This window comes from Pituophis catenifer, unplaced genomic scaffold (assembly GCF_029215685.1).
Source record: "Pituophis catenifer annectens isolate HBS135680 unplaced genomic scaffold, rPitCat1.0.hap2 SCAF_7, whole genome shotgun sequence".
Lineage (NCBI taxonomy): Eukaryota > Metazoa > Chordata > Lepidosauria > Squamata > Colubridae > Pituophis > Pituophis catenifer.
In genome coordinates, this window is record NW_027256887.1 from 87,345,744 (window position 1) to 87,358,869 (window position 13,126).

The window sequence follows — 13,126 nt, forward strand, 5'->3', positions numbered from 1 at the left end:
CAAGGTCCCTTCCAATTCTATTACTCTGTTCTTTCAATCTTTCCAGCAGCGGAGGAATCCTATTCTATTTCATAAATGTCCTAAGAAACCATTTCAAAATAATAAATTATTGTTTCATTTCTGGTTTGTTGGGATCTGACCACCTCTTTGATTTTATCGCTATTATTTTTATCGGGTTTATTTTTTCTTTTTCATTATTTTATACCACATCGTATTGCTGTTTTTTTAAAAAAAAAAACAGGGCAGATTCATTAAATAGAATGCAGTCACTTACTGTTTGCCGACTTCGTCATAAGCTAAGGAATGGAAGGTATGACAGGTGACATTTTCAGGGCAAAACAGCGATAACTGGTCCTTGATGATTTTGTTGAACACTATGTACAAGAATTTAAGCTTGGGCCACTTCCTGGCATACTGGAGCAGAGTGGATGATTTCCCAGTGCCTGCATGAAAAATTAAAAACATTTCAGTCCTTCTGGAGGTTTCTCCCCCCTGCCCCAAAGCCCGGTTCCTTCCAGACAGCCATGACGACAGAAAAAATTCCCAGGATTTTATAGGTTGAAGGTGTGAGGTTAGATTGAAGCTTCCATGTATAAAGATGAAATTAAGCAAGGTGGATAAAATCCAGGAATCTTGTCTAATAAATCCCTTCAGATACATTTCTTTTTCATTATTTTATACCACATCGTATTGCTGTTTTCTTTTTAAAAAAACAGGGCAGATTCATTAAATAGGATGCAGTCGAAGAAACCAAGTCATTAAGGAAACAAAGAAAAAAATGTCACAAATCTCATCAACAGTTATCAGACTTCAAAATCAACAATACAGATAGTCCTCCACTTATGACCAAAATCTTTTGTTGCTAAGTGAAACATTTGTTAAAGTGATTTTTGCTCCGTTTTGCAACCTTTCTTGCTAAAGTTGTTAAGCGAATCACCGGAGTTGTTAAAATTAGTAATCCGGTTGTTAAGTGAATCTGTTTTTCCCATTGATTTTGCTTATTAAGTGGTCGGAAAAGGGGATCATGGAACCCCAGGACAATGCAACTGTCATAAATATGAGTCAATTCCCAAGCATCTGAATTTTGATCATGTGACCATGGGGATGCTGCAACAGTCTTAAGTGTGAAAAAATGCTCATAAGACACTTTTTTCAGTGCCGTTTGAATGGTCACCAAGTGAAGTGTTGTGCGTCTATGTTAGAAGCTGTCAATTTACAAAGCAAGGACTTTGTGGGTTCAAGAGTGCTAGCCTAGTGGAGAAGGGTGTGCATGAGTGTATACGAGTGTGTGTGTGTGTGTGTGAGGGGGAGAGAGAGAGAGAGAGAGAGAGAGAGAGAAAGAGAGAGAGAGAGAGGGAGAGAGAGATAGAGAGAATGAAGAAAATATTTGTAACTCAGGGTTGAACTTTGGGTTCTTGATGCTCTCTGAGCTGGGTGGTTTTCTTGCAGATGTTTCATGACCCAATTAGGTAACATCATCAGGGCTAGGAGGGAGTGAGGTTGGTGTGGAGGAGGAGGAGGAGGAGGAGGAGGAGGAGGAGGAGGAGGAGGAGGAGGAGGAGGAGGAGGAGGAGGAGGAGGAGGAGAATTGTGGGGTCTAAAGTGCTCTCTGAGTTTGATTGTTTGATTGCAAGCATTTCACGATCCAACTAGGGAACATCATGAAATGTCTACAAGTAAACAATCAAACTCAGGATCCCTTAGTTTTCCTTCTCCTCCTCCTCCTTCTCTCCACAATCTCCACTCTCTTCTAGCACTGATGATGTTCCCTAGTTGGGTCATGAAACGTCTGCAAGAAAACCACCAGGCTCAGAGAGCACCGAGGACTCCACAGTTCATCCCTGAGCTACAAATATTCTCTTCTATTGGCAACACTACAATCTCCATAATAGTGGAGAAGAACCACAGTAGCATGCATCACCCACAAGGAGATTCTTTAACCAGTGAAATGAAGATCTGAACAAGGTTAGAGCAGCTCAAAAAATATGCAATGATTAGCGAGTTTGCACCTATAGAGAGAATCAAGAATCTTCTGGCCTCCGGCTGCCTTACCTGCAGAACCCACAATTTTTACCCGGTCTCCAGGGTTAAGCCTGTGGTCTAAGATCAGTTGTTGTTCATTAGTAGGTTGTGAAATAGGCCTGTCGATGAATAGAACCAGAAGATAGTAAAAGGTTAACATAGGTAAACATGTGGTCTATACAACAGAGCAAACAGGGTCTAATTCAAGGTTTCTCAAACTTGGCATCTTTAAGATGTGTGGACTTCAACTCCCAGAATTCCCCAGCCAGCATTTGCATTTGCTGGCTGGGGAATTCTGGGAGTTGAAGTCCACACAGCTTACGGTTGTCAAGTTTGAGACACATTGGGCTAAATTGTTCTCCTCGGAAAACTTGGGCAGTTAGTCCTCGCCTTACAACATTTCATTTAGTGACCGTTCAATGTTACAACAGCACTGACGGCAGTGACTTACGACTGTTTTGCACACTTACGACCATTGTAACATCCCAATGGTCACGTGATCAAAATTCAGATGCTTGGCAACTGATTCATATTTATGACAGTTGTAGTATCCTGGAGTCAGGTGATCCCTTTTGCAACCTTCGGACAAACGAATTCAAGGGGGAGGGCCAGATTCATTTAACAATTGTGTTACTCACTTAACAACGGTGGCAAGAAAAGTAATAAAATGGGACAAAATTCACTTAACAAATGTTTGCCTTAGCAACAAGTAATTTTAGGCTCAATTACGGTCGTAAGTTGAGGACTACCTGTACATGTTTGCAAACATTCCGTAAAATCCTGGTTGTTCATACAGATAGTCCTCGACTTATGATCACAATTGAGCCCAACATTTCTGTTGTTAACTGTTGTTAAGTGAGTTTTACCCCATTGTCCCACCTTTCCTGCCACTGTTGCTAAGTCAATCACCGCACTTGTTAAGTTAGTGACATGGTTGTTAAGTGAATCTGGCTTCCCTCTTGATTTGGCTTGTCAGGTCGCAAAAGGGGATCACGCGACCCCGGGAACACTGTGACCGTCATAAATACGAGTCACTTGCTAAGTGTCCGAATTGTGATCACATGACCACAAGGATGCTGCAATTGGTCGTAAGTGTGAAAAGCAGTCATGAGTCACTTTTTTCAATGTTGTTGTAACTTTGGTCACTAAACAAACTCTTATAAGTTGAGGACTACTTATATTAACACAGAAACTTAACGTACATACCTAAAACCTCCTCCACTGCTGGGTAATTCAGGATCATTTATGGAAGGCGTGCTGCCGGGTGAATTCTCCAAGTGATACAAGCAATAAGAAACACTGTAGTGAAGCCTAGAAGGATACAGAATTTGGGAAAAATTAAAATGAACCTCAAAGTAAACTCTAAATTGTACAAAACCAAGGCAAAATAATTCAGAGGTTGGAATAAACACACCTCGGCAGATTTCTGTTTTAATGAACCAACCCTTAAAAGCAGCAGCATCTCTTTGCAGATGCCTGAGAGAGCAAAGTTGCAGCTGCTTTAATGAATAGAAGAGGAGTTTTATTTTTAGTTATATTTATTGATATCCTGCCTTTATTTTTGCACATAACTCAAGGGGGTGAAAATAGCCAATGCAGCTTCCTCCTCCTCCGCACAACAACTCTGTGAGGTGGGTTGGACTGAGAGAGACAGTAGCCCAAAGTCACCCAGTTGGCTTTCATGCCTAAGGTGGGACTAGAACTCATGTCTCCTGCTCATTGGCCCAGCCAGTTTTCATGCCTAAGGCGGGGCTAGAACTCACCGTCTGCTGCTTTCTAGCCTGATGCGTTAACCACTAGACCAAATCGGCTGTCATGCTAGATTCAAAGTGCTTTTGCTGAACCATTTTTAAATGCACGCACAGCCCTGGCAAAGATACTCCTAGTTTTACTACTGCCGTAAACTACAGGTATCAGTCCTAGGAGCCTCCTGACCCTTTGCAAACTTACCTGATACTGATCCTGACCTCATTCTCCCACATGGCATAAAGTAGGGTGGCCGCGGAATACAAGATCTCAAGGGTGTCCGTCAGCGACATGGATGAGCTGGGACTTTGGAGACAGTTCGCCAGCTCCTGAATGTCGCAAAAGCCTCCAGCAAAGAGCACAATGGCCGCCATCACTGCCCGAATATAGGCCGGCTGGAAGAACATAGGGTGAATCATTATAGGGGTGGGGGAAACCATTTTTTCTCTCACGGGTTGTATTATCTGTCCTGTCTGACAGGGGAGCAGGGTGAATGGTACAAGGAGTGCTCCGACTTAACAGTTATGCAAGGAATGTGGGGTCCTTGGTGCTCTCTGAGCTTGGTGGTTTTCTTGCAGACGTTTCATCACTTGACTAGATAACGTCATCAGTGCTAGAAGGGAGGGGGGTTTGCAGAGGGGAGGGGGAGGACTGTGGAGTCCTTGGTGCTCTCTGAGCTTGATTGTTCTCTTGCAGACATTTTATTAACCAATACCTAACATCACCAGTGCTAGAAGAGAGTGGCTTTTGCAGAGAGGGGGAGGAGGAGGACGACTGTGGGATCCTTGGTGCTCTGAGCTGGGTTGTTTTCTTGCAGACATTTCATTACCCAACTAAGTAACATCATCAGTGAAAGAAGGGAGGGGGAGGAAGAGGAAAAGAACTATAAGATCCTTATTATTTGGAAGCCTGGCACTCAGACTAAGCACTAAATAGTTGCTAAAACAAATGGTTTGGAATTCTCTGTCTGGGAATCCATTGCCTTTTGCGTGACATCCCCAAATTCTGAGCAAGAAAACCCACCTCCAAGGAAAAACACAATGGAAGCCCCCCCATAACCTCAATTCCAGGGAGCGTTTAAGACTGCCAAGACCTACAGTCTCTTTGCGACCGTCCAAATCCGGAAGTTTCCTGGCGATGCAGACTTTCGCCTTGGGATAGAGTGAGTGGTGTTGCAGACATGTGAGGGCAGCGGTGGGATCTTTACAGTGGCAGGTCCGAACAGCAGCCACACACCTGGATTGGGAAGAGAAATACAAACATGGATTACGTCCTCAGTTCCACTAATTTTTGTCATTTTCTCAGGATGGCAATCCCAATAGGAGTAGATTGGTTACAGCAGGCCGCCCCCCCAACCCCCGGGTCAAGGGCCACTACTGGGCCGCAGCCTATTCGAAACTGGACTGTGGGAGAACTGGGCAAACGTGTGCTGCTCATACAAATGGACCTGTGTGTGCATGTGTGCGCCTGCCACTCATACGCGTCCCCCCCACCCCCGGCACTAGGCTGGACTGCCAAACTGGGACCCCGGCCTAGTGCCGGAGGTTTCTGTGGGCATGGCTTGGTGTGGGTGGCAGGGGAAGGATACTGCAAAATCCCCATTCCCTCCCAACTCCAGGGGAAGGATACTGCAAAATCTCTATTCCTTCCCCAATCCAGGGAAGGATACTGTAAAATCCCCATTCCTTCCCCACTCCAGGGGAAGGATACTGCAAAATCCCCATTCCCTCCCCACTCCAGAGGAAGGATACTGCAAAATCCCCATTCCCTCCCCACTCCAGGGGAAGGTTACTGTAAAATCCCCATTCCCTCCCCACTCCAGGGGAAAGATACTGCAAAATCCCCATTCCCTCCTCAATCCAGGGGAAGGTTACTGCAAAATCCCCATTCCCTCCCGATTAGCTGGGATTCGGGAGGCAAAGAATAGATGGAGGCGAGGCCAGTCAGAGGTGGTATTTACCGGTTCTCTGAACTACTCAAAATGTCCGCTACCGGTTCTCCAGAACTGGTCAGAACCTGCTGAAACTCACCTCTGGACCCCAGGTTACAATGTGGCTCGGTGAGAACAAAGAGACAGAGCCCAGGTTACCTCACTTAAAAAATACACATTTATTCAGCCGAACAAAGGTGGGTTCTCCCATAAGATTGAGAGAACCCTGAATGCAGTTTGAAACAAGTATATATAGATTTCTTATTTTTACTTAGTTACATTAGAGGAAGCCAGCACACCATAGATAACTTACAGGCAGTCCTTAACTTATGACCACAATTGAGCCCAAAATTCCTGTCGCTGAGTGAAAAATTTGTGAAGTGAGTCTTGCCCCATTTTACGACTTTCCTCGCCACATTTGTTAAGTGAATCGCTGCCGTTGTCAAGGTAATAACACGGCTGTTAAGAGAATCTGGCTTCCGCACTGACTGGTCCCGGAGTCGCAAAAAACGGTCACATGACCCCGGGAACCTGCAACTGTCATAAATGTGAGTCAGTTGCCAAGCGTCTGAATTTTCATCATGTGGCCCTGGGGATGCTGCAACCGTCATAAGTGTGAAAAACAATCATGAGTCACTTTTTTCAGTGCTGCTGTAACTTTGGACAGTCCCTAAATGAATTGTCATAAATTGAGGATTACTTATATTAACACACAAAGTTAACATATGTACCTAAAACCCAGGGGTGAAATGCTCCCGGTTCAGACTGGATCGCCCAATATGGTAGCGATGGAGGCGGGTGGTTCAGAGAACTGGTAGCAAAAATCCCTGCCGCCCCCCCCATGCCCAGCTGAGCCGCACGATCATCAGAGGCTTTTTTTTTTTACTTTTTAAAGCATTTTTTCTTCAGCCGAAAAAATGCTTTTAAAAGTTAAAAAAAAGCCTCTGATGATTGCATGGCTCGGCTGGGATTGTCAGAGCCTTTTAAAAGCATTTTTTTACAACCTCTACTAAAAAAACTTTACTTTTTTTAAAAGTAAAAAAAAAAAAAGTTGGCCATGCCCACCCAGTCACATTAACACTCCCCACCCCCAAAGCCAAGACCACAGAACCGGTATTAACAAATTTTACATTTCATCATTGCTAAGACCTCTTTCACTGTGGTGTAAGTCAAGGGCTACTTGTACAGGTAAGCTCAGATCTATGGCAGATCCAGGTAGTGAAAGACAAGAGAGGCATCGAGAGTGTCAGTCCATACAGTGGCCGAAGGTCACACGATTGAATGGCTGACTAGGATGACGAATCTTCGACTTACCATTCGTTTAGTGACCGTTTGAAGTTACAACAGCACTGAAAAAAGTGACTCATGACCATTTTTCACACTTACGACCGTGGCTCATATTTATGACAGCTGCAGTGTCCTGGGGTCACGTGATCCCCTTTTGCGGGATTGTGGAAAAAGGTTTCTCCCTTTTCATGGATTGGGGAGACACAGAGAATAGGTCAGAAGGCAGAAGATTTTGGGTGCACAAACCAGGGTTTAGAGCAGCACGTCTCAAACATGGCCAGTTTAAGATGGATGGACGTCAATTCCCAGAATTCTGGCCCAGGCTGGGGGATTCTGGAAGTTGAAGTCCATCCTTCTTACAATGGCCCAGTTTGAGAAACACAGATTTAGAGCTTATCACAACCAAAGATGAGACACACAACAAAATACAGTGGAATCATAGCTTGGCAGGGAGTCACATGCTCATCGCCCAGAAGCGTCCAATGAGCAATGTCAAGGATATGCTTAATGACTGTGTTGCTAACTTCACCACTGCAGGGATTCACTTAACAACTTTGTCAAAGAAGTTCATAACATCAGGCCAAACTTTGCTTTACAGCTGTCTGGCTTAGCCACAGAAATTTGTAGCTCAATTGAGGTCGTCAGTCGAGAAAGCAAAAGAGATGGTTTGCGGTTGTGATACCGAAGGCCACTCACTGAATAAATCCCAGCATGCATTGGCGGTGCTCCTTGGTTAGGCCATACCGTTTCAGAATGGCTCCTATGATCAGTAAGGCGTGGTCATCTTTTTCCAAATACTGATTGTACAGCGTCTTCCAAGGAATTAACTAAAATTCCAGAGCAAATATTGGATATGACTTAGACCTGACTTTAACTTAGAATAACTTTACTGTCGCTTTAAATGTACACTAATCAGCATACATTAAAATGAAATTTAATGGCGTACAGCTCTCAAAGGGTCACCCCCTCCAATATACACTACATAAGCATGACTGTTCTGCCCCAGCCACGGATCCCAAAGAACACAGCACACACAAACTCTGAACAAAACTTTGTTTACTCAAAAATGCAGTTTTAAATGCCGGCTGTTAATAAGCATTCTTAACAGCCTGCCAGAATTCCACAGATAAGATAGTCAGTCTTACTGGAGTTGGCAGAAAGCCCAGAAACCAGTTGCAGAGAAATCCCAACACAATGATTAGCGAACTAAAGTTGTTTCCTGCAGCTTGTTGCAAGCTGCGTCCTTTCTTAAATAGGCTAAGGGAGTGGCCAATTAGCCCCAAGCCTTACTCTCGAGGAGATCTCCTCCTGAGGAACCACTCCTGCCTTTTGGCAGCTCTGCATGCCCATGCATTGAGAAAAGGCTCCTCCTCTTCATCCTCTGTACTTAAAGGAGCCTCTGGAGGTTCTGAAGGCCCTGACTGGATCCCTACCTCTGGCACCACATCTTCTTCAGCCTTCTTGCTGTCCAACTCGGGCGCCGGCTGCACAGGCTACTGGCGCAGCACTACACCAGCCTCGTCGTCGGGATCAGCAACAATCCGTGCATTACCTACCTCCCATAATTCAACAGTTGCACCGTTGTTTTGTTAATCACTTACAAAGCGTTATTAGCAGATACCTGTTAGATCAATATTGGTTAAATCTGGCAACTTTAAGACCTGTGGACTTCAATTCCCCAAATTCGCCAGCCAGCCATGACATGAGCGCAATCCCTTCCAATCTTTGAGGGGCTGCCCCAAAGAAGAGGGGGTCAACCTATTCTCCAAAGCACCTGAAGTCAGGACAAGAAGCAACAGAGGGAAACTAAGCAAGGAGAGAAGAAACCTGGAATTAAGGAGAAATTTCCTGGCAGTGAGAACAATTAGCCAGTGGAACGGCTTGCCTCCAGAAGTTGTGGGTGCTCCAGGACTGGAGGTTTTTAAGAAGAGATTGAACCATTTTCTGCCTCAGCTGGGGATTGGACTAGAAGACCTCCAAGGTCCCAATTAACTCTATTATTCTGTAAACAGAAGGGGGTTTTAAACAGGGGTATGTACCTGACTAGGGTTAGACCATGGAAGAAACTTTGTAAGGGAGACTGTGTCTGCACCAGGTCCTGTCCATCTTCCTGAAAACGATGGAAGGGACCTTGGAGGTCTTGTAGTCCAACCTCTACTCAGGCAGGAGACCCTATACCAGGGATGGCAAACCTTTTTGCCATTGCATGCCAAAAGCGGGAGGAACACGGGGAGGTCACGTACGTTTGTGGCCATATCCATAATTCAATGCGCCTTGCCCCGCCAGGCATATGCGCGCAACCCTCCAACGTTTGGCGCACAATGGCACGGTGGGCCTATTTTTCACCCTCCCAAGGCTCCAGAGGCTTTTCTGGATCCTGGGGAGGGCAAAAACAACCATCCCCACTCCGGGGCGGGGCTGAAAACAGCCCGTTTTCCCAACTTCCAGAAGGCCCGAAAATCAGCTGGCCGGCACACGCATGCGCGCTGGAGCTGAGCTAGGGCAATGCTCGAATGCCCACAGATATGGCTCCATGCGCCACCTCTGGCACTCTTGCCATAGGTTCGCCATCATGGCCCTATACCATTTTCAGACAAATGGTTGTCCAACATCTTCTTAAAAACTTCCATCGTTGGAGCATTCGCAACTTCTGGAGGCAAGTCGTTTCACTGATGAATTGTTCCAACTGTCAGGAAATTTCTCCTGAGTTCTAGGTTGCTTCTCTCCTTGATTGGTTTCCACCTGTTGCTTCTTGTCCTGCCCTCGGGTGCTTTGGAGAATAATTTGACCCCCTCTTCTTTCGGGCAACGTTTCAAATATTGGAAGACGAAATAAAGAGATGATGATACACTTCCAACACTTACACACCAGACAAAGGTTTTGGAGGAGATCAACCAGAGGTACCAGGGCAAAGATCTCCTGAAGGATTTCATCTGGCAGTTTCTCCATGATTACCTGAGATACGTCATCCCCAGATGTAGTTCCGGAGAGCTCAGGCTGGGCATCAGAAAGAGGATCCACCTCAACATCTTGAACTTCCTGCTGGACAGTTCCATCGCTTGAGCTCTCTACAGGAAGCCTCACCAACAATGGTTCTTGGACCTCTTGGCCAGCGCTTCCATTGGAGCTGCTAGGTTCCAAGGGCAAACAAACGTGTTTCCTGGGCACCACTGTGTCTCTTTCATCTGCAAGAAGAATACAAGAGTCGTCTGAGTCAGACCCCTATCCCCCTTGTCTCCCTCAGGCTGCCCACATAGGTTCTCTCCTATCCCCTGTCTCTCCCTCAGGGTGGCCCCATAGATCCTCTCCTATTCCCCATCTCTCCCTCAGGCTGTCCCCATAAATTCTCTCCTATCCCCTTCTCTCCCTCAGGCTATCCCCATTCTCTCCCTCAGGCTGGCCACATAGATCCTTTCCTATCCCCCTCCTCTCCCAGAGGGTGGCCCCATAGATCCTCTCCTATCCCCCTTCTTTCCCTCAGCCTGGCCCCATAGTTCCTCTCCTATCCCCCTTCTTTCCCTCAGGGTGGCCCCATAGATCCTCTCCTATCCCCCTTCTTTCCCGCAGGGTGGCCCCATAGATCCTCTCCTATCCCCCTTCTCTCCCTCAGGCTGCCCCATAGGTTCTCTCCTATCCCCCTTCTCTCCCTCAAGCTGCCCCCATAGATCCTTTCCTATCCCCTTCTCTCCCTCAGGCTATCCCCCTTCTCTCCCTCAGGCTGCCCCATAGATCCTCTCCTATCCCCCTTCTCTCCCTCAGGCTGCCCCCATAGGTTCTCTTCTATCCCCCTCCTCTCCCAGAGGGTGGCCCCATAGAACCTCTCCTATCCCCCTTGTCTCCCTCAGGCTGCCCCATAGGTTCTCTCCTATCCCCCTTCTCTCCCTCAAGCTGCCCCCATAGATCCTTTCCTATCCCCTTCTCTCCCTCAGGGTGGCCCTATAGATCCTCTCTCCCTCAGGCTGCCCCCATAGATTCTCTCCTATCCCCCTCCTCTCCCAGAGGGTGGCCCCATAGATTCTATCCTATCCCCTTCTCTCCCTCAGGCTATCCCCCTTCTCTCCCTCAGGCTGCCCCATAGATCCTCTCCTATCCCCCTTCTCTCCCTCAGGCTGCCCCCATAGGTTCTCTTCTATCCCCCTCCTCTCCCAGAGGGTGGCCCCATAGAACCTCTCCTATCCCCCTTGTCTCCCTCAGGCTGCCCCATAGGTTCTCTCCTATCCCCCTTCTCTCCCTCAAGCTGCCCCCATAGATCCTTTCCTATCCCCTTCTCTCCCTCAGGGTGGCCCTATAGATCCTCTCTCCCTCAGGCTGCCCCCATAGATTCTCTCCTATCCCCCTCCTCTCCCAGAGGGTGGCCCCATAGATTCTATCCTATCCCCTTCTCTCCCTCAGGCTATCCCCCTTCTCTCCCTCAGGCTGCCCCATAGATCCTCTCCTATCCCCCTTCTCTCCCTCAGGCTGCCCCCATAGGTTCTCTTCTATCCCCCTCCTCTCCCAGAGGGTGGCCCCATAGATCCTCTCCTATCCCCCTTGTCTCCCTCAGGCTGCCCCTATAGATCCTTTCCTATCCCCCTTCTCTCCCTCAGGCTGCCCCCATAGATCCCTTCCTATCCCCCTTCTCTCCCTCAGGGTGGCCCTATAGATCCTCTCTCCCTCAGGCTGCCCCCATAGATTCTCTTCTATCCCCCTCCTCTCCCAGAGGGTGGCCCCATAAATCCTCTCCTATCGCTCTTGTCTCCCTCAGGCTGCCCCATAGGTTCTCTCCTATCCCCCTTCTCTCCCTCAGGCTGCCCCCATAGATCCTCTCCTATCCCTCTTGTCTCCCTCAGGCTGCCCCATAGGTTCTCTCCTATCCCCCTTCTCTCCCTCAGGCTGCCCCCATAGATCCTCTCCTATCCCCCTTGTCTCCCTCACCAGAATCCTCGCTTTTACGACTTCTTCTTCTTTTCCCGCTTGCCTGGAACGATCGGCTCTTTTGCGGCGAACTGGGTGGTCCGACGTGGTGCACTTCATCCTCATCCTCCTCTTCTTCCGATTCCATTTCTGCTTCCTCGTAATGGACCGAGGATTCCCTTTTCCCTTGCGGCCCCTTGTTGACCTTCTTCATGGTTGCCGTGGATTTCTGGGATGCCTCCATCGCTGAGGCTTCTTTCAGGGCCTCCTTGAAAGTTATTTGGGGCCTGGCCAGCAACCTGCTTTGTAGGGTGAGGTCCCTTAGTCCCAACACTAGCCGATCCCTCATGGCTTCCTCTAGGCTCACAAAGTCGCACGCAGCGGCTATCTCTCTTAAAATTGCCACGAACTCACTGATCGTCTCACCCTCCCTCTGGTCCCTCCGGTAGAATTCTTGCCTTCTCACCAGGGACGATGATTGGGGGGCGTAATGCGCCTTCAGGATGCGTTGCAGGGACGTCCAAGTCATGGTTCTCAGCTCAGCAGGGGCGGCGAGCACTTTTGCCATTTTGAATACAGCTGGACCGCAGTGCATGAGAAAGAGGGCTCTCTTTCTTTGTTCCGACAAGCTCAGCAGGTCGTTCGCCTCCATGTACATGTAGAACCTATCCATGTACAATTCCCAATCTTCTCCAGCCGGGTTGAACGGTGTGGGTGGGCTGATCAAAGACATCCTTCTTAGCCGACGATCTAACCCGTGTCGGTAGTCGTTGATCTAGGTGGCTGCTTTGGAAATAGATTCAGAAACAGAGTTAGTCAAGGATTGTATGATAAAAATGGCACAAAATGTAGGTGAACCAACAATGATGGAAACGTGGGAAAAGATATGGGTTAGAAATGTAAGATTTACACAAGCACAAAATTTAAGGGAGAATTTTTACAAAATGTTTTATAGGTGGCATTTAGACCCAAAAAAACTGGCTTGTATGTATCCAAATTTACAACCCAAGTGTTGGCGATGTGAGTGTGAAGATGCTACATATTTCCATATATGGTGGACATGTAAAAAGATTAAGGCTTTTTGGATAAAAATATGGTGGATTATTCAAAATATTTTGAAGAAAAAAATTAAATTTACACCACAGTTTTTTCTGTTGGGAATAGTTACGGATTGTACTGTAATAGAGACTAAGCTGGTTTTGAACTTAATAACGGCTGCCAGGTTACTGCTGGCACAGTACTGGAAGA

At 47.2% G+C, this 13,126-nt stretch overlaps 1 protein-coding gene across 1 annotated transcript in view; it reads right to left on the reverse strand.

Annotated features, from left to right (window-relative positions):
* Nucleotides 1-12,512, reverse strand: part of LOC139319656 (F-box DNA helicase 1-like) — a 65,456-nt gene extending 52,944 nt beyond the window's left edge. Inside the window, exons 1-8 of the mRNA XM_070947603.1 lie at nucleotides 11,900-12,512; nucleotides 9,941-10,170; nucleotides 7,682-7,812; nucleotides 4,866-5,004; nucleotides 3,973-4,163; nucleotides 3,229-3,333; nucleotides 2,053-2,141; nucleotides 275-443 (exon numbers count right to left, since the gene is read on the reverse strand). Of these exons, the coding sequence (XP_070803704.1) occupies nucleotides 275-443; nucleotides 2,053-2,141; nucleotides 3,229-3,333; nucleotides 3,973-4,163; nucleotides 4,866-5,004; nucleotides 7,682-7,812; nucleotides 9,941-10,170; nucleotides 11,900-12,473 (1,628 nt within the window). The 5' untranslated portion in view covers nucleotides 12,474-12,512. The remainder of the gene's footprint in view (nucleotides 1-274; nucleotides 444-2,052; nucleotides 2,142-3,228; nucleotides 3,334-3,972; nucleotides 4,164-4,865; nucleotides 5,005-7,681; nucleotides 7,813-9,940; nucleotides 10,171-11,899) is intronic.
* Nucleotides 12,513-13,126: the final 614 nt, after the last annotated feature.